This window comes from Microchirus variegatus (genome assembly GCF_963457635.1).
Source record: "Microchirus variegatus genome assembly, chromosome: 3".
NCBI classification, from domain to species: Eukaryota; Metazoa; Chordata; class Actinopteri; order Pleuronectiformes; family Soleidae; genus Microchirus; species Microchirus variegatus.
In genome coordinates, this window is record NC_139804.1 from 33,616,466 (window position 1) to 33,636,089 (window position 19,624).

Sequence of the window (19,624 nt, forward strand, 5' to 3'; positions counted from 1 at the left end):
TGTTGTTTATGAAGACCCCGCTGATACAACACATCAAAACTAATCTGAACGCGACGGTACTCCTGTTCCATCCCTAATGGAAACACGTAGGAACAAGGTTGAGGCATGCTACCAGCCGCTGTTTTTACGACACATTGACCGCCAGTTCACTGCGTCAGCTGCCCCGGCACTGTCTGAAAACTAAACTGATGTCTAGGCTGTGGTATTCTAGGTTTGGCACCCCGGCAGGAACGCGGAGAGGGACGACAAACATGAACGAGAACACATACACAGCACCGCCAAGTGTTTAGAGGGCATCCAGACTGTGGTAAGACCTCCATTAGCTCCATCATCATCATCATCATCATCAGCAGCAGCAGCAGAGGTGAGGCTTCTCGCCTTTATCTGTCGTTCAGTTTGGGTGAGTCCACTGGCTCCTCGTCCTCGTCCTTGTCGTTTGCTCCAATCAGACGCTGGCGGGCAAAGTCTTCAAAGATGATGTCATCGTCGCTAAGGTGCGAGGGAGGGAGGCAGAGTGATGTGGAAGTTAATCGCTGAGAACAACATCGATGGGATGAAATCTAGATTATTGACAAACTCATCATCTGGCAACAAGAGCTGAGATTAACAGACGTAGTCAAAATGTCGACGCGTTGAATGTGAAGAGATTTTACGTCATTTCCGCTGTTGTTGCACCTGGTATTGCAACCACACAATTACAGGTTTGAGGAAATGACTTGTATTTTGAAAACTGCAGTGTTTATGCTTTAAGGTGCATTATGTAATAAATGTAAAGCAACTGTCCATAAAATCCTCCTAATATGTCACAGAGACTCAGGAATAATGTTCATATAACAAACTGAACTCACCAACAACAACAGTACAGACAAAATATTTGCATTAAAAAAAACATTTTGCAGACTGCAAATCATGTTGATGTTTTGAAATCATGTTTTGCCATGTGGCGCCACCTACCGCCGTCTACCAATCATTGCAGTCAGTAGAGTCTCAGCTGCCGAGCAACCACGGTATTTTGAATTTGCGTGCAGTAACCGTTTTGTTGGCCACATTCTTACATATGGCGCCTTTAAGTTTGGCTGAACAGAAACTGTGACTTTTATTTTGAAAGGGGTGGGTTGCGAAACTGTGACCTTTAAAAACAACTGTAGGTATATTGCTGACAAACAAAAACTGGGACTTTTATTTTGAAAGCCGCGGCATTGTGTTCAGCATGGATGGAGAGAAGATTTATTTTGGAAACTGTGGGGTTGGTATTCAGTGTAGACGAAGGGAAACTGAGACTATTATTTTGAAAACTGCTTGGTTGCCTTTACTGTGAACAAATGGAACTTTTATTTCAATTTTTTTGAAACTGCATGGTTGGAATTTAGTGTGGACAAATTTTTGAAAAGTGAAGGTCCCGCATTCTCCTCATGAATGGTTTTTAAACAGGCAAAACTCCACTGCTAAGACTAAACACTAATAATAATCAATATTATTATTATTATTAGTCAGCTATCACCAGTATGTGCTCTGATTTCAGCTGATGTTAGAGTGATTTTCCGAGGCTCTGTCGGCAGCAGTTAAGTTTCCATTTCCTGCTGCAGCAACAGCGTTTGGACACATTAAGACTTGAGACACATCTATCTCTGAGGCCATCAGTATTAATGCTTCAGCAGAAGGAGACACATCCCTCAGCTGTGAGGGTCATAGAGGAGGAAGAGCCAATCAGCACACACACACACATATTCTTGTACTTGCTGCACACTGAGGACCACCATTTCCACTTTATAAAATAACACAATTACACAATATCTACTTTATGAATGACATCTACAAAGAACTACTGGATGCAGTACCATAAAAGGTCTGCAGGTGGAGCCCCAGAGCTTAATTGTTTGTCCAAAATACTATATTATGTCATCCAAAATAAAAAAAAATCTTTGACAAAAAATTTTTGGTCCAAAATTTGACAAAAAATCATACTATACTATGTCGTCCAAAATAAAAAAAAATCTTTGACAAAAAATTTTTGGTCCAAAATTTGACAAAAAATCATACTATACTATGTCGTCCAAAAAAAAACATCTTTGACAAAAAATGTTTGGTCCAAAATTTGACAAAAAATCATACTATACTATGTTGTCCAAAATTTGAAAAAAAAAATTGACCCAAAATTTTTGGTCCAAAATTTGACAAAAAATCATACTATACTATGTTGTCCAAAATTTGAAAAGAAAAAATTTGACCAAAAATTTGACAAAAAATCATACTATACTGTCATCCAAAATTTGAAAAAAAAGATTTGACCCAAAATTTTTGGTCCAAAATTTGAAAAAAATCTTTCACAAAAATGTTTTGTCCAAAATTTGAAAAAAAAAATTTGACCCAAAATATTTGGTCCAAAATTTGAATAAAAAAAAATTTCATACTATACTATGTCGTCCAAAAATTGAAAAATCTTTTTTTTTTTTTACAAAAAAAGTATAGGTTTAGGTTTGTGTCGATTGGAGCAACCGAAGGAAGTGATTTCAATGAAAACAAAGTGAGGACCGGCCAAAATGTCCTCACTCCGTAAAAAGGACCTCACTTTGTTGGTTAAAAACCCTCACTGGTCCTCAGTATGCCGCAAGTACAAGAACACACACACACACACACACACACAGAAAGAGAGAGGCGGCTCCTCACTTTGTGTCAAACTCAATTAGGTTTGTGTCGATTGGAGCTTCATCTGGAGCTGAGAAAGGAGAGAGAGAGAGAGAAGATATTGTCAGAGGAAGAGACATCTCAGATACATGAGAAGCATCATCTGGTTTCACTTTCACATTTCTATTAGAGAGATAGTTCAGATCTTTGAAGTGTGGTTTGCGTGAGGAACTGACACACAGTCGGCGATAAGTGCACTGTGAGCGCTCCCACACCAAAGTCTCAGCCTGAGAGAATAGATGTTGGGCAGCAGGGAAACCACTTAACAAAAAGCCTTGATAGGTTAATAAAAGGTTAATAAATTCTTGACTCTCGGCAAAGGAGGTCAATCACAGTACGTCATACAAATGTACTTCAAAAAGCTTGAACTATTACGTGAAATCAGAGGTGGAAAAAGTACTAAAATATTGTACTCAAGTAAAAGTACCAATACTTGGATGAAATATTACTCAAGTAGAAGTAAAAGTAGTTCATTTGAAAGATACTTTAAGTAAAAGTTACTTAGTTACTTTGTGTGGGGTGTGAGGGATATTATGTCACTTTTGTTGCACGCCCTCTATGTTCACGCATCATCATTGGTCTGGTTCTGGTGTATATTTTCCCCCTGTAGCTCTTCATTGTGCTGAGTTTTTATTTTTACTCAGTAACAGATAGGATTTATAAAGTAACTAAGTACAATACTCGAGTCAATACGTACTCAAGTAAAATACAAAATCCTGATTTTAAATTGTACTTAAAAAACCCAAAATACACACAAAAAAAGTATTCAATACAGTAACTTGAGTAAATGTATTTCGTTTCTTTCCAACTCTGCGTGAAATTCAACAGGACAAAACCTGCTTCACCCACCGTCTCTGTAGATCAACTCTTCTAACGGCTTTGGGTGCATTAGCGTGAAGGGCAGCTCCACGGAGACATCACTGAAATGTAAATTGTTGGATTAAAAACTCACATTTTTTCTTATTGACAGTAATAATAATAATAATAATACCCAAAGGTATTTAAACACATTAACTGAATGAGTGCACATGTTAAATGCGTTCATTCATGACATGAAAGTTTACCTCGCCGCAAGATCTCCCAGAAGCCTGAAACGGAAAAACACATCACAGCATTAGAATAGTGATTCTATTCATTTCTACTGACGACATCATCAACTGTCATGGAGGCAGATTTCTGTTCATCACACTGATGTCATCTGCAGAGAACCAGAGAACCACATGAAACCACACAATGACGAGCGGTGAACACAAGCCGCAGATTCACTCAGAGCTTTAACGTCAGACTATCATATTAGTATTGTAGTATTGCAGTAATACACAGTCTTGTTCAAAGAAAGGTCCAACACACTTCCAGTGGATGTTGGACTTTCTCCCATTGTGATTTTCATGGACCTTGTAGGAGGAGAAAGTCCAGTTTGGGAACCACAGGATCACATGTATGTGGTTCTGTTGGCTTCATCAGACCCTGACCTCCAAGAAAAACGCGGTTTGAAGAGGTTCAGGTCATGGTTTTTCCACTGGAAAATGGTGAGCTACTGTCTCTGGGTAGTGGTCGCTAGCCCAAACAGAGGAGTTGAATTAACTTGGGGTCTTAATCATGAGTGAGGGGAGAGAGTAGATGGTTCCAACTCTCACTTGTGCTAATGAACTCTGGGTAATGACGGAAACTTTGGGTGAATTCCAATTCCTTGCTTGACCCTCAATCTCAAAAATGTGCGCTCCCTCTAGAGCAAGTGCTGTCCCGATTCTCAGAAAAATTAAGTTGAGGGCCAAGTTTAAGGGCTGTATCGCCCTCAATATTGAGATTTTCCGAGACCACCCTTGGGAGCAAGGGCTACCCAGAATGCATTGCTTGTTTTGACGTAACAAAGATGGCGCCGAAAGCAGCGAAACGAGTGCGCTACAAATTAAGTATTTTCTTTGTTAATAGAGATATAAAAATGATGAAAACCATTGTATTATCTTAGTTTAGCCATATTATGGATTACTGACGTCATTGTTTCATAACATTTATTTTTATTTTACGATCTTTTGTCAATAGCCGGCGATATAGTGATCGTGTGTTATTGTTTACTTTCCAATAAGTCGTGGTGTGTGGTAACTGTCAGCTGAATATGTCCGTGGTTGTGGTATTTGTATGAGTATCATCTTATAACTAACTGACAACCTAATAACTTGACTGACAAACGGATCATAAATGTGTTCTTCTTCTTCTTCTTTTTTGGAGTTGACAGACTGGACGCAGCTTTCGCGTTATTCTGCCCCCCACAGTCTGAAGACGTATCTGCATTTAAGGGGTGTCCCATTTCTAAGTGACAAAATAACCCTCAACACTTGGTTTTGAGGACCAGTTAAGATTAAGGGTTGAGCTTGAGGGTTAAGATAGGAATTGGAATTGGCCCTTTGACTTTCCTCTGCGGGGCTGAGGCTTGTGGTGCAGTCACACACTGAACATGGAGCAATTTCTCCAGTCGTTGTGGTTGCCAGATCATTCGTGTTTACAAGTTAACAGGACTAAACAATAGTGGCGACGACTCTTCTGAAGCTACTGTAAGCTTAGTATATTTATAGTGAAGTGTAACCAACGACTTGAATCGGTTGACATCCCCGATCCCCTCTCCTCCATTTCTGATACATCCGAACATTGGAAGAAACACAATGCTGACTGGTTTTCATGACACTGGATCACACACATTTTCCACTTGAGTTCAAATAGCTCAGCTTGACGAACTGTAGGATACGATACATATTTCATGTCATTTGACAGTCTTCCTTCAGGCAGAGGTAGGGCCATAAAGGCACGAACAAATTGTCTGAGGAACAGCTTTTTCCTCAGGGCTGTGAACACACTTCTGAGCTGCTCAACCAGACTCTCTTGTTACAGGACTATTTACTGACCTAAGGGCATTTTATCCTAGTATTTATTTTAAACTAGTACTTTAAAATGCTGCAAAGTTGGTGATTGTCGCCAAACTGAATTTCATTGTGCAGGAATATGTAATGACAAAAAAGTACCTAGCTACCAATGTCGTGTGCAGTGACTTTGTCGCTAAGGATTTACATCACAGTCAGTGCAAATGCAACATTACAGATAGGACGAGGAGTTCAAACATCAGAGTGCGGATAGAGCTACACTGTAAAGAGCCAGCTGAAGTGGTTCAGGCATCTGATTGAGATGGTGCCTCCTACTGGAGGTCTTTCACAAGAAACTTTAGGCAGACTAAGAACCACCTGGAAGGATAAATTATCCCATGTGGCCTGGGAGAGGAAGGCACATCTGGAGCAACCTCTTCAGTTCCGTTACCACCGAGACCTGACCTCAGGGAAGCAGACGATGGATGGATTCTACCGTTTATGTAAAATCTAAATCCTTGTTCACGTTATTGATGTCTTGATATATATGTGAACTCATTTCAGTATCAGCTAAAAGCTTCTCAATCCTTAACTTGGTGAGTAAAAGTTAAATGTACTCACCCGCCTCGAGACACGACCAGCTTCACTTTGACTTTGTACGACACAATAATACCAAGGATCTCCTTATTGGCTCCTTCTCTTAACCTGCTCAAGACACAGAGGAATAAATGTAGACGTGGCGATTTCCAACTCACTTACAGGCATCGCGGGTTAAACGCTGGACTTACAGTGTGCTGGACGCCAGGTTGGTGTCCTCGTGTTTCAATTTTCCATCCAGAGCGAGGCCTCTTTTCTCTCGGTTGTTGGCCAGAAACGGGGTGAGTGTGAAGACTTTGCAGAACGTTGAGCTGGGAGCTACAACATCACTGAAGAAGTAGAAGTATTTTTTTTTTTAAATAATATTTTTGTTAATAATTAAAACTTTGTTGACTTGTCTGACTCAGTTTCACAATGAGGTCATTTAAATATTGATATCAGCTGTATCGTTCAAATGTTTTCCTTTTTTTGACTTAAGGGAACAATGATTCATTTCCCCAGTCAATGAACCTTGTTGATTAATTAACATGCATATCATATTTTTCTCACCTAAAGGACTAACTGAGCTCCACTACTGATAAAATCAATAGTTCTACTCCAACAAAGAAGGGTGTTTAGGCTTTTCCGTCCTTAAAGGTGACATAGAGTGGTCCTGTTGCACATAAATGTTAGTTATGGAGGTCTACTTACATATATTAACTTGTTTTTATGGTCAAAAACCTCCTAGTTGCTGTAAACTAGCCGATAGAAATCCTCTTTTTCTGACGCTGTTTTTCTGCTGCGAGATTTCAGAGTGAACTTTCACCCCCAGAAGACAGAGTCTTGTGATTGGCCAGTACTATCCATCACATACGTTCTCAGAAGCGCAGCGCCCCCCTCTGGAACGGTGGATGCACTGCTCCTCATTATCAAAACATTGTTTTAACAGTGTTTAAAAATAGCTTCGTCACGACTCCCCGCCGCAGTCCCATTTATGACTTTGACCCGGAGTCAGACCCAGAGTCAGAAGACACTGACGCTCGTGAAACAATTCCACAACGGCGTTATTCTTCTTCTGCGGTTCAATGTACGCAACCGGATGTGCCCGGACTAGTGCCCGGAGCAGGACGATCGGTTGTTCAGGAGAACCGCTGCTTACGTAACTATTACGGGATTTTCAGTGATCTCGTTGAGCCCCGAGATTACAATAAAACACAACGTTCTCAGCAATGGCTGAACTGTTTGTTTAGAACCGTCAGGGCTTCATAAACAAGGTAATGACGCAGATACACACCAAAAAAACAGCGTTAATAGGAACTTCCGGTCTAGTTCCGCTTTAACCACATCACATGTCTACAGTAAGTGGTTAGTGGTTAGTAAGCTCGTCTTCGTCTTAACAAATACCGACAGTGTAAATGATCAATACACACACTTCCTCCCTCTCTTTTCTCTTAATGCGTCTGATGATGTTAAAATAAAATATGTTAATCCCTCACACTACAGGATCATTTGGTCAGATAATCTGTTCAAATCATCCTAAAATCAGAAGACACCCATGATTGTCGGAAAGGCCAGATTGGGACTGAAATCTACACTCTTAGAAATAAAAGTGCTAAGTAGAACCGGGACAGTATCTATGTTCCCCGGGTCCTATGTTCCCCGCTTTGTATGTGACCGGGGAACATAGGACCCTTTTTCAAAAAAAGGGTCCTATGTTCCCCGGTCACATACAAAGTGGACCTTTTTTGGGAAAAACGGGGAACATAGGACCCGGGGAACATAGGTACGACCCCAGTAGAACCATATAAGGTTCTTCTGCTTGTCCTCATAGGAGAACCCTTTTTGGCTCCAGGTAGAACCTTTTTATAAAGGTTCCACCTGGAACTCTTTTGGAGGGTTCCACCAAGAACCCTTTTAAAACCCTTTATTAGGGAAAGGGGTTTTAACGGGTTCTCTGGATCAAAATGGTTCTTACTTGAACCATTAGTGTTACCAAGAACCCAGAAGCAAATGGTTCCAGGTAGAACAGCAACCCTTGTAGAAGAACCCTTTTGGAACCCTTATTTCTAAGAGTGTAGTGTCGCAGACTTTATAGGCCACCATCTGTCGTTTTTTCAGGAGTTGAGGACCTGCAGAAAATGCTAGACATGACTTTAAAGAAGTGATTTTACAAAGTGTCTCAGATGACTGAAATCAATGAAACTCACTCTGACTCCTCAGTGGCTACAGGACATTTGTACTGAGCTGTGTTGAAGAGGCAGATGTCTGCATACTGTCGCACTGTGGACACACAAAGCAGTGTTTTAATGACACAACTACACACACACACACACACACACACACACACACACACACACACACACACACACACACACACACACACACACACACAGGCAGGATACCGTACCTGAGATCTTCATCTTCTTCACAGTCTTGTTGGTGTTGTTGGTGACGTGAACGTTGACACTGATGGGCTCACCATGGTAATAGATCTGAGGGAGATAGAGGCACATGAACTACAGTGGCCCACAGGGGTCATCACTGCTGTGCACTGTGACCAGAAGCTGGTGATTTAACACCTGAAGCTTCAGGTTATCGTCGGCTAACGAAGTGATACAGCAGCATTTAATTAAACCATCACCGCATCAGCTAAAAGATAGCTTATGCTAAATTAGCTTTGCTTCTCACAGTCACATAATTAAGCTAATGCTAAGTTATACAGTAGAACACAGAGTTAGTCAATGATAATGAGTTTAACCACAACTAATTAGCAGTGTGTTTTTCATGAACGAGCCGGTTCTAAGAGCCGATTCTATGTAGCGAACGAGAAAAAACGAATCTTCTGCTGCTCCTGCTCAGCTCTGCTCAGAATCCATGCAGGTAATTCATTTAATGGCCACACATGGATTAATTTACAGTTGGACAGGCTTTGTTAGCTAATGATAAGATTTAGCGAACGCTGCATTAGATGTGCCAAAGTAACACTGTGATAGCTGACAAGATTTAGCGACTACGGTCTTGGCTTATCTTGTATTTTAGATAAATAAATGCAATAAAGCTAATGCTTAATTAGGTAATGATGAAATTAAACTTGTACAATTTATACAACCTACAAATAATAAGACCTTAGCTAATTTTTTGCGATTAAGCTAATGCTAATGCATAAGTTTGTTTTGCAATACTGTAGTAGCTAATTCTCTGGTTAAGCTAATGCTGCATTGTTAATAAATAAATAAACAGAGCTGCCAAATGCTTTGTAATTTCAAAGCAGCAAAGTATGAACCATGAAACATTAGGCTAATGGTTTTCATTGGTAGTTTGTAAGCTTTTGTTGAACTGTCAAGTCAAGTCAACGGCATTTACACTTTCAATTTGAGGTTTGTTTATCAAATTGTGAAGGTCCCTTTTGTGTGAGGCCCTAAAGGTTCTATGAAACACTGCTGCTGGATTGGAGATGAATCAGGCCATTGTGTGAGTGTGTTGAATGAATGAATGAATGAATAGTTTTATTTCGGTTACAATATAAAATATTTAAATGATGTGCAATTAATCTGCAAATATTACCACAGACTTACAGTCAATAATTGCTCACAACAAAATTATAAAGAAATTCTGTAACAGAAAAAGGAAAAGGCTGAAGCCGAGGCTTATTTTTGCCTTTGGCTTAATTTTTGTGTGTGTTTGTCAAGGTTTTTGAGTGTGTGTTTAATGAGGTGTGTGTGTGTGTGTGTTTGTTGCAGTACACTCAGGTGTCACCTCCTTGTCCAGAGAGGCCTCCAGGTGCAGAGGTTTGTCCGACATCAGGAACTGCCTGGTGGTTTCTGCAGTCGGTTGAGGGCCAGGTTTCTCTGGAGCATACTGCACCTTCCTGATCACCAGACGCACCGAGTTCCTACAACGTCGACACACATCACACCGTCTCAATTTAATACATCCATTTAATTCAAGTGACACTAATCACTGACTAATGATGACGCCATATTGATTTTATGACCACACAGCAACATTTAAAGTCAGGCTTACACGTTCCTACTTGACCTGGATTATTGCGGTTTAGTGTTCGTCAACTGTAAAGTCATCACCCTGCACCAGGAAGCTTCTAATGCTCCAGTCAAACACTTTCATTCATAATTAATCTCAAAGCTCTGTTCAGGAGTGGACTGCCACTCAACCACTTTTACCTTTTGTGAATCTTTTCTTCTACGTTTTCTGCACAGAAAGCCTTCACCTCAAAGTCAACGCCACATGCCTGCAGATGAGAAAATTGTTTCAGATTTGTATATTTATTTAGATAAAGATGATATAATTAATGCAACCGACATGAGTGAACATAAACAAAGTAGATCTTTACCTTCCCAGTGTCCTCTGGTCCAGGCTGCAGGGTGACGGAGCATGGCAGATTCAAAGGAATCTGAAAACACATGAAAAGGAAAAATATCTCAACATTATAATACATCACACTTTGTGTTTTCTTTGCCAGATTTGAACTATCCAGGCACCTTTTTTCCAGTTAGCTCCGTTAGCTGCATTAGCTCCTTTTAGCTAACCCTAACCCTAACCCAGTGGAACTGGAGGGTTCTGTTTATCAAACGAAAAGAGCAGCGTACCTGTGTACTGCGTATGTGTGCCTCTGTTTTTTAAAGTTTAGCGCTACTTTAGAGACTCATTTTAACAATCGGGAGTCACGTAAACATGACGTCACTCGCGTCTTTTTACGGTCAGTCGTCATGGAAACGTGTCATGCGTTTACGTTGACGTGCTAACGTTTGACAGCAATAAATAAAACGTGTAATAATCTTAAAATACGTATTAAAAAAATGTGTTTTATATATATATATATAAGTATGTATTATGCAAGTCTCTTGTGAGTAACTTGTGATCCTAAAAGTCCTAAAAAAAAAAAAAACATAACTTAAGTTAACATTATAAAATATATAAATTATTGAAAATATTCAAATAATATATTCCCTCCACTTTAATTGAATGGTAAAAACACGTTTTTATGTTTCTGATGTCTGAGTCATCCCTCATTATTATTTGCCACCTGAAAAGGATCATGGGAAATGTTGTCAACATGCTGTAGTTACCACTTGTAGCCACTGTTGAGCGAAAGTTACATATCCTGTCTTTTAAGTTGTTTAATAGTTCAGGGACACAAACTTTACATTTCAGTCAGTTTTTTTTTTTTGTCCCAATAAGTGTTCCCTTTTTTTTTACGTTGAACTGTTTTAAAATCTGAATTTTACTAAACTAAACTAAAAAGAAATAAATATATTTGGAAGAGTGGGGGTGGAGCCTGACTTGGAGCTTGTCCGCTACATAGAGAGCTCCAGTAGCTGACGTCCCACAACCAAAACAACACCATTTTAGCAGGAAGTGGCACTGGTTCACATCTATACTTTAAACATATATAAACAGCAGCATATAAACCAGGCAGTGTGTCGGGCAACTTGTCATTTCACTGGCTATTTTCATTAGAAAAGTGGAGATTGTGGATAGTTATTGTGTGAAACAGTCAGTGCTGAGGACGACTGAGGTGAATCACTGCTATAAAACACACTCAAACAGAGTGAGAGTGGGAGACAGAGTGATGGGAACCCACAGGCAAAGGATTCTGAATGTACTTCATATACAGGTTCTGTCATGAATCATGACGCTGAAGGTTACTGGTGTGAAAGCGTGTTGGAATAAAATATTAGCCTTACTGAATTTTGAGACACACTATGATATGTTAACAAACTTAAAGGCTCTATTATTGTCTCCCGTTTGCCCTTAACTTTCTGAAGCGATACCAACTTCTGCATCATTACAAGATGCTATAATCCTGCAGGTGTGGAATAATGTCCACTCTGGCTGTTTCCACACTCATGCAAAGCACCGGTGTTATTATAAGGATGAAATATTTTTAGTCTTTCACGTTGTCATGTGATATATTACTCGATCCTCTTGGTTTTTAAGTGTGCCGCGAATTCTTAATCTCTAAAACGGTGCCGTTCTTAAGGTCTTCAACGAAAGCCTCGCATGTCAAATTGCACTCTTATTATGAATAATTCCTTATATTAGATGACATTAAAATACTTCAGGGTCATTAAATGTTAGATTTCTCTGTTGACTACTGGGCATTGTTGATGGGACAAGGTTGGATGAAGCCTGGCAAACTTGGTACCTCGAAGGTGAACGGGTAAGCGTGTTCTCCCAGCTTTTTAATCAGCCGTTCCTGAAGTCGAGTCAGATTCTTCTTCTCCTCGGGGAGCAGAGGAAATGCCTGGATGTTAGCCACAAACAGATCCTTCCGAAACGTCAACCCAAGGACGTCCAAGTCCTCACGTCCATAACGGAACGCGCAAGTCAGAGTGACAAACACTGGTGGAGAAAAAAAAAGGGAAGTTCAGTTTCCCCTAGTACTCACAAAGACCAAGTCCTGAATTAGTTAAAGCCATGGTTCTCAAACCGGAGCGTGTAGAATATAAAACAAACAACAAAAAAGATGAGTGTGATGAACTGGAGGATAATGAGAGAGCAAATTATCTTATTGGGAATAAAATCTGCCTCATGTGAAAAGGCTTTGCCCTGGTGTATTTTAACGTTACAGATAACGGTGTAACTTTGAGAGCTCAATATTTTCTCAGGTGATACGTGGTATAAAAGGTTTAATAAAACACTGAGTGATGCTTCACTGAGTAACTACACAACTTAGTAAATAAAGATGGAGGACAACAGGAGGAACATCCACAAAATTAACAGACTAAGCAAAATAATACTCAAAGTTGTTCATCTGTTTGTCTCCATCTGCGTTTAGAGCTAAATAAAACAAGTTTTCCAACAGGTTCACATTTCTCACCTTTTCTCTCCTTCAGGTACTCTGGGTCAATTAAGACAACCCCATCTGCAGTAAAAATAATAATTAAAAAAAAAAGAAGCTAAAGTCAACAAGCAAATAAATGATGACTTGAATCAACAAACTCTGGAGGAGAACGGTCTTTAGAATCTCACCAACAGGCTCCACGAGGTCAACGTGGTCCACAAAGTCTCTCTTCCCCAGGTAGACTGTGAGCTGAAGGACCGTACAGAAATAATTAAAATAAGAACAGTTCATGTACAGTCATGCAATTTAACAAAATGAACAGGACTCACCTTTCCATTAGGACTTGCTTTCTTAAACACCCTGAAAACAAACAAAGACAGACACAGGACAGTGTGTGACATCTGTATCTCTCCAGTCCAGATGTGTCTCCATCAAAGCAAGAAAAGGTTTCCTCTAGATTTACGTATATGTCAGAGCCACTGAGAGACAAACTCTCTATTTGATTTAACTTACAATACGCTGCTCTCACTCATACGTATCAGTTTAATGCTTGATGCAGCAGAGCGGACAGCATCAAGACACACAGAACTCGCTTTTTTAACAGCTTTTTCCCGGCCACAGTCAGACTGATGGCAAATCAAAATCAAAATCACTGAACTCTGAAAAAATAACCAGACACTACCTCACCTTAACCATGTGCAATATTCTGTGCAATTTCACTTCCCCTGATAAATGTGCAATACCTCCCAGAGCAATACTGCAATATATGTGTGTATGTGTATGCGTGGATGTATATGTATGTGTACATGTGTGTATGTATGTATGTGTGTATATATATACATATATATATATATGTATATATATATGTATGTATGTATGTATGTATGTATATGTGCATGTATGTGTATATGTATGTATGTAGATATACATATGTATGTAGGTGTATGTGTGTGTATGTGTGTATATGTATATATATATATATATATATATATATATATACATATATACTGAATATTTGTATATTTTTATTTGCATTTACATCTCCTTTTACATTTTAAAAAACAAAACATTTTTTTTTATACCATGTATAGATTTGAGCTGTATATTTATTTATATATAAAAGTGTGTTCCTTTTTGGAAAATAGAAAAGAAAAGAAAAAAAAACAAAGAAAAACTGACTTGTGGAACCCGCAAAATATTTCCAATGTGCCTGGACTGTTGTTTAAGGAAAAATGGCAAATAAAAAAAAAACTTGAAACTTGATGGTGGGCGACGTGTCCGAAACCTGGTGCCAAGGTAGCTTTCAGAAGTCACCAGACAAGTGTCCTTCATGGCCAACTTCATAGCAGAAGTTGCTAATGTTGCTAAAGTGATGTCAAAGTGGTGTCCGCCATTGTTGGGGATTTGCTCTCTGTCCACGCAAACACCACTAACAACAAGGAGAAGGCCCTTATCTGAGAGCACTGTTTGGACGACGTCACAGCACATACATGTGATTTAATTTCCAGCCTCTTTTGCTGGAATATTTGCACAACACGTAATGGATGGCAAAGTAATGGACCTACGTTGCAGATCAGTAACACACAAACACTTCCACACTGAACAGTGAGAGCAGCATTTCAGACGAAACCTCCACCAGGTACAGGCAACTGCAGAGTGACTGCAGCTCCAGATGATTAATGAATCATGAACATTCATCATCATTGTGTTACAGACGATAAAAATCAAGAAATGCTTCTGCCTCTTTTCAAAGACGTCCTCTTTTTGAAACTCTACCAATGTCCATTTACCAACTAAATTTGCTTATATGTAACAAAAAATGTCATATTTCATTAAAATTATATTATGTGTGTCTACATTTTACTAAAAAGTCCATGATTAACAAAAATGACAATATTTAAAGGTGCATTATGTAATAAATCTAAAGCAACTGAGTCACAGAGACTCGGGAATAATGTTCATATAACAAACTGAACTCACCAACAACAACAGTACAGACAAAATATTTGCATTAAAAAAAATATTTTGCAGACTGCAAATCATGTTTATGTTTTGAAATCATGTTTTGGCGTCATGTGGCGCCACCTACCGCCGTTTACCAATCATTGCAGTCAGTAGAGTCTCAGCTGCCGAGCAACCACGGGTTGCCAGTTAAGGCCACATTATACTTCTCCGACTGCGTATGCGTTATCCGACTGCGTCACCACGGAGACGCCTCGAGCCTTTATACTTCTGCGTCGTGGTGACGGACACCCGCTGCAATTTCCCGCCCGATCAGTAGGGGTCGCTGCGCAAGGTTGTTGTGCTTCAGGCTACAGTGAGCAATTGCGTTGAGAGAGAAAGAAAGAGAAAGACTGTTGTTGTTGAAACAGTGGCCGTTTCTCACTTTTCTGTGTGACGGAACGCAGTTTTAAGATAATTTGAGGTGAGAAATTGGCCATTTAGAGTCTAAACATGTGCTGTGTGTGTTAAGATATGACGTATTTATAGTTTGGCAGCGGCGTTATCGGCGGGGATCAGCTCTGCATCTGTGGACGCTGGATGCACACTGTGAGCCGGCACAGAGCAGCGTTATCTCGGCCTGTCCTGAGGACCAATCGCAGCTCTTGCCGTCTCCGTTGTCCCTTGACGGAGTGACGGACACTTAAAAAATAATATTTTGTGCAGTCGGAGACGACGCAGAGGCTCTTCGACAGTCTCTGCGTAACCTACGCAGAGCACTTTACGCAGGAGTATAAATTGGGCTTTACGTCAGAAAACGAAACCTAAAAGACCTCGGTATTTTGAATTTGAATGTAGTAACGGTTTTTGACCACATCCTTACATATGGCACCTTTAACGAGAAGTCCAAAAACTTTCTTTCACTAAAAAGTCAGCAGTGCTCGTTTTTAGCGTCTGTAATTTTTTTCATACATGTTCCCGACTTCCTCAAACCTAAGACATGTCTCCCTCCCATAAAGGAGGACAGACACTGTGGGATGTACTGCTGTCAATCATCATCATCAGTGGTTTCCTCTCAAACTCCCCCCCCCCCCCTCTCCTCCTCTCAGTCATAAATTAGCCGTGTGGCTCCATTAGCTTTCAGCTTCCTTCTGAATGGCGCTTCGTCAATCAGCAGCATCGGGACGCCGCCGTTTTCCCGGAAACTGCCGGGACTCCTGGGAGCTCGCTCAGCGTGCAATTACCTACTTGCCATCAGCCCTGCAATTAGTCCAATTAAAGTTTAACAACCTCGAACACAGAAACGGTACAGAGACGATCAAAGCTAACGGAGCTAATGTCCTGTCGCTTTGTTTCCAGAAGGAACACAAAAGTGTAACTCAATCTTTCAGATCAAAAAAGTGACAAAAAATTGTTGTTGTTGTTTATTTTCCTTCCTCAAATCTCCTCTGTCAGGTCTGTTGTTGCTGCTGCTGAACATTGGAAGGCTCTCACTGTGAGGAAAGACCAACTGGTCGATAACAAGAAGACTCCCCTGACACACAGAGGACGACACACACTCACGCTGATGCCAATTCTGTGACATGAGTGAAGTTTTTAACTTAAATAAAACTTGTGAAGTGTTTCGTATTCAGTCTTTTTGTTATTTTTGTTCACAGGAAGTGATGTCATTATTGTGGTTTCCTCTCTGCCCATCTGTTCTCTTGTCTTTAAAGCCCAGCACGTCGTCAGTGCACTCTTAGAAATAAGGGTTCCAAAAGGGTTCTTCTACAAGGGCTGAGGTTCTACCTGGAACCATTTGCTTCTGAAAAACAAGGGTTCTTGGTAACACTAATGGTTCCAGTAAGAACCATTTTGATCCAGAGAACCCCTTAAAACCCCTTTCTTGAATAAAGGGTTTTAAAAGGGTTCTTGGTGGAACCTTTATTAAAAAAAGGTCATACATGGAGCTAAAAAGGGGTTCTCCTATGAGGACAAGCACCTTATATGGTTCTACTTAGCACTTTTATTTCTAAGAGTGTACCTGTACATCAGCATAAACTAAGAGCTAAATGCTAACTGCAGTATGCTAACATGCTGTTAACGCAGAGGTCTCAAATAACAAGTTAGGATGAGTTATATCTGTATGTTTCTTATTAATTTTAATCACATTTATATTATGAACTATGTATTGTTCTACATGAAAACTATCTTTCATTATTTTTTCCCCCTACTGACCAAACTTTTCAATTTAGTAGGCATGTTAGCAAGCTAGTTACGTGCTAAAGCCATGAATCTGTTAGCTGCTGAATTGGGGAACATTGTTCTATCTTCTTTCCTTTTATCCTCAATCACTAAAAAAAAGTGGTGTTTTGAATACGATACATTAAAATCTTCTGCTCCATTTCACATCATTTCTGTTATTGATGGTTTAAGTGCTTGCAGTGAACGTGGCTACCACTGACTGCACATGGAAAAACAGATTTTAGGGCACTTAACAAAGGCTCATCAAATTATAACAGCTTTTCCTAATAGGACACTGAAGTTTACTACACTTGGTAAACTGTGTACTCTCTCACCACAAAAAAAACAAACAGTTATTTTCCATCACAGTTCTTCATTCACTGCTGCCTCCATCATAATCCTAAGCTCATGTACATTTTGTTTAAGCGTGTCACTGTGCCTGCCTGTATCGTGGTTTCCTGACACAGGGGGCGCTCACAGCAAAGTCAGTACTGACAACCACAACCCCCCCCCCCCCCCCCCCCGGTAAAATCACGTAAAAATATCTTACTGTCACATTTTCTGTCTCTTCAGTGGCAACACAAAGGCTGCACCGTGCAGAAATGAAATGTGTGAGTTTTTAAAAATATCTGCTCCCTGTCGCCATGACGACTTCACTGTTCTTATCAGCTTCGACCACATGATGGTTTCACTCAGGGAAATTACTTCAGCAGCAGCAGCAGCAGCAGCCGAGCTGCTCTGTATGTCCGACCAATCACACTCAGCTCATTAATATGCTCCTGACACAACACACTTGGATCATTCAGCCTGCAAACACACACACACACACACGCACACACACACACACAGAACACAACAGGGCAGCTCCACAGCAGACACCAGGTCAAAGTCTGTGGTCACACCGACGTTAATGGGAAGCTAAAATACATCATTATCATGCTGATGCACGTATGTTTCTCTTCTACATGAAGATTCTTCCCGTGTCAACAGTGATCGCGTCAGTGAAGTCACTGTGATCACGTCAGTGAAGTCAGAGAACCACAATAACGCAGATAAACGTGACCGCATCAGTGTGGCACTGAAGGAAACTTCATCTAGGAAGTTCTGAATGAAGCTCTGCACAGGTTTGCTGTAGGTGTCCCTCCAATCCATCCATCCATGCATCCATCCATCTTCTACTGCTTTATCCTCCACATGAGGGTCGTGGGGGGGGGGCGCTGGTGCCAACCCCAGCTGACATAGGGCCATAGGTAGGGTACATCCTGGACACTCTCACCTACGGTCAATTTAGAGTGTCCAATCCCCAAATCTGCATGTTTTTGGACTGTGGGAGAAAACCCACGCAAACATGGGAAGAACACGCAAACTCCATGCAGATAGATGTCATTTTTGTCATCTAAAATGCTAATCGCATTCATGTAGATGTATTTTGATTATTTGGTTTTATGGACGTATTCTGTTTTGTTGATTGTGTTGTGATTAGTCGGTGTGTTGTTGTATTCTAACTGGTTGGTAAATGGAGTTCTGATAGTGTTTTGGATTTTGTAGATCAGCAGACTGAGAGACAGACGACCGTCCACATGTTCTGGACTGTGTTTCTGATGGACTCGTCTCATGGTTGCTGTTCTATAGTGGTTGAGTATCTGGACCAGTCCACACTGGCTGATGTTGGACTGATCAACTAGTTTTGGTGACATCATATGCGAGGCGGTGGTGCGAAGGAACGACAACAACGAAATATTACATACATCATTGCAGATGATTTACAGTAGACATTGGTTTGTAAACTAACACACACTTCAAAATAAAAGCAAATATACTGCTCGTGTTTCAAAGAGAAGGAGCCTTCAGACACCACACGGCTGGAGGTTCTGACAGAGCGTTACATAACACTCGCACATACACAGACGCACACTGTCAGTATTTAAAAGGCCTCCGAGGAACCAGCAGAACAATGTGAGGGGAACGTAAAACACAAACAGCTGCACTTTACACACACACAGAAATGTAAAAGACACACACACACACACACACTTACCTTGTTCCTTTATCTCCCATCCTGACCACAGAGACTGTTCTACAGCAGCTGAATGCAGAGATGATGGAGGACGGTGGGAGGAGATGCCGTCACCGTGGAAACTGAGTGTAGGGTGTCTCTCTGTGTGTGTGTCTCTCTCAGCAAAACATCGTCATCCCATCAGATTCTCCTCCATCTGAGCTGTGATCCTGCAAATGACTGAGTGAACGAGTGAGTGAGTGAGTGAGCGAGCGAGCGAGCCCACCACTGTGCTGCTCCTCCTCTTTAACTCACCCCCCCCCCCCCCTTCCTCGCTCACTGCCTGCCTATGTCTCTCTCTCTCTCTCGGACTCATTAGCAGTAAAAAGTGTTAAAATATGAAACAGCCGGAGGACACATTTTCTGTCTTTTTTTGCGTGTGACATTAGAATCAGGCTGCAGCTGCACTCTGACCACCATCATCATCACCCGTCCATCATCACCCCTCCTATATTTATAGCAACATTCATCTGTATTTTCAGC

The 19,624-nt window shown here is 40.6% G+C and overlaps 1 protein-coding gene across 1 annotated transcript; it reads right to left on the reverse strand.

Annotated features, from left to right (window-relative positions):
- Positions 1–380: 380 nt before the first annotated feature.
- arrb1 (arrestin, beta 1) lies at positions 381–19,143 on the reverse strand (the record flags this gene model as incomplete). The annotated part of the gene is made up of 16 exons (XM_083887109.1): positions 381–489; positions 2,668–2,716; positions 3,535–3,605; positions 3,750–3,773; positions 6,162–6,245; positions 6,329–6,466; positions 8,324–8,396; positions 8,524–8,608; positions 9,873–10,008; positions 10,298–10,365; positions 10,468–10,527; positions 12,283–12,479; positions 12,958–13,002; positions 13,110–13,170; positions 13,251–13,281; positions 19,124–19,143. The coding sequence occupies 16 exons, from the start codon at positions 19,141–19,143 to the stop codon at positions 381–383; spliced, it is 1,251 nt and encodes a 416-aa protein (XP_083743235.1).
- Between the last annotated feature and the right edge of the window lie 481 nt (positions 19,144–19,624).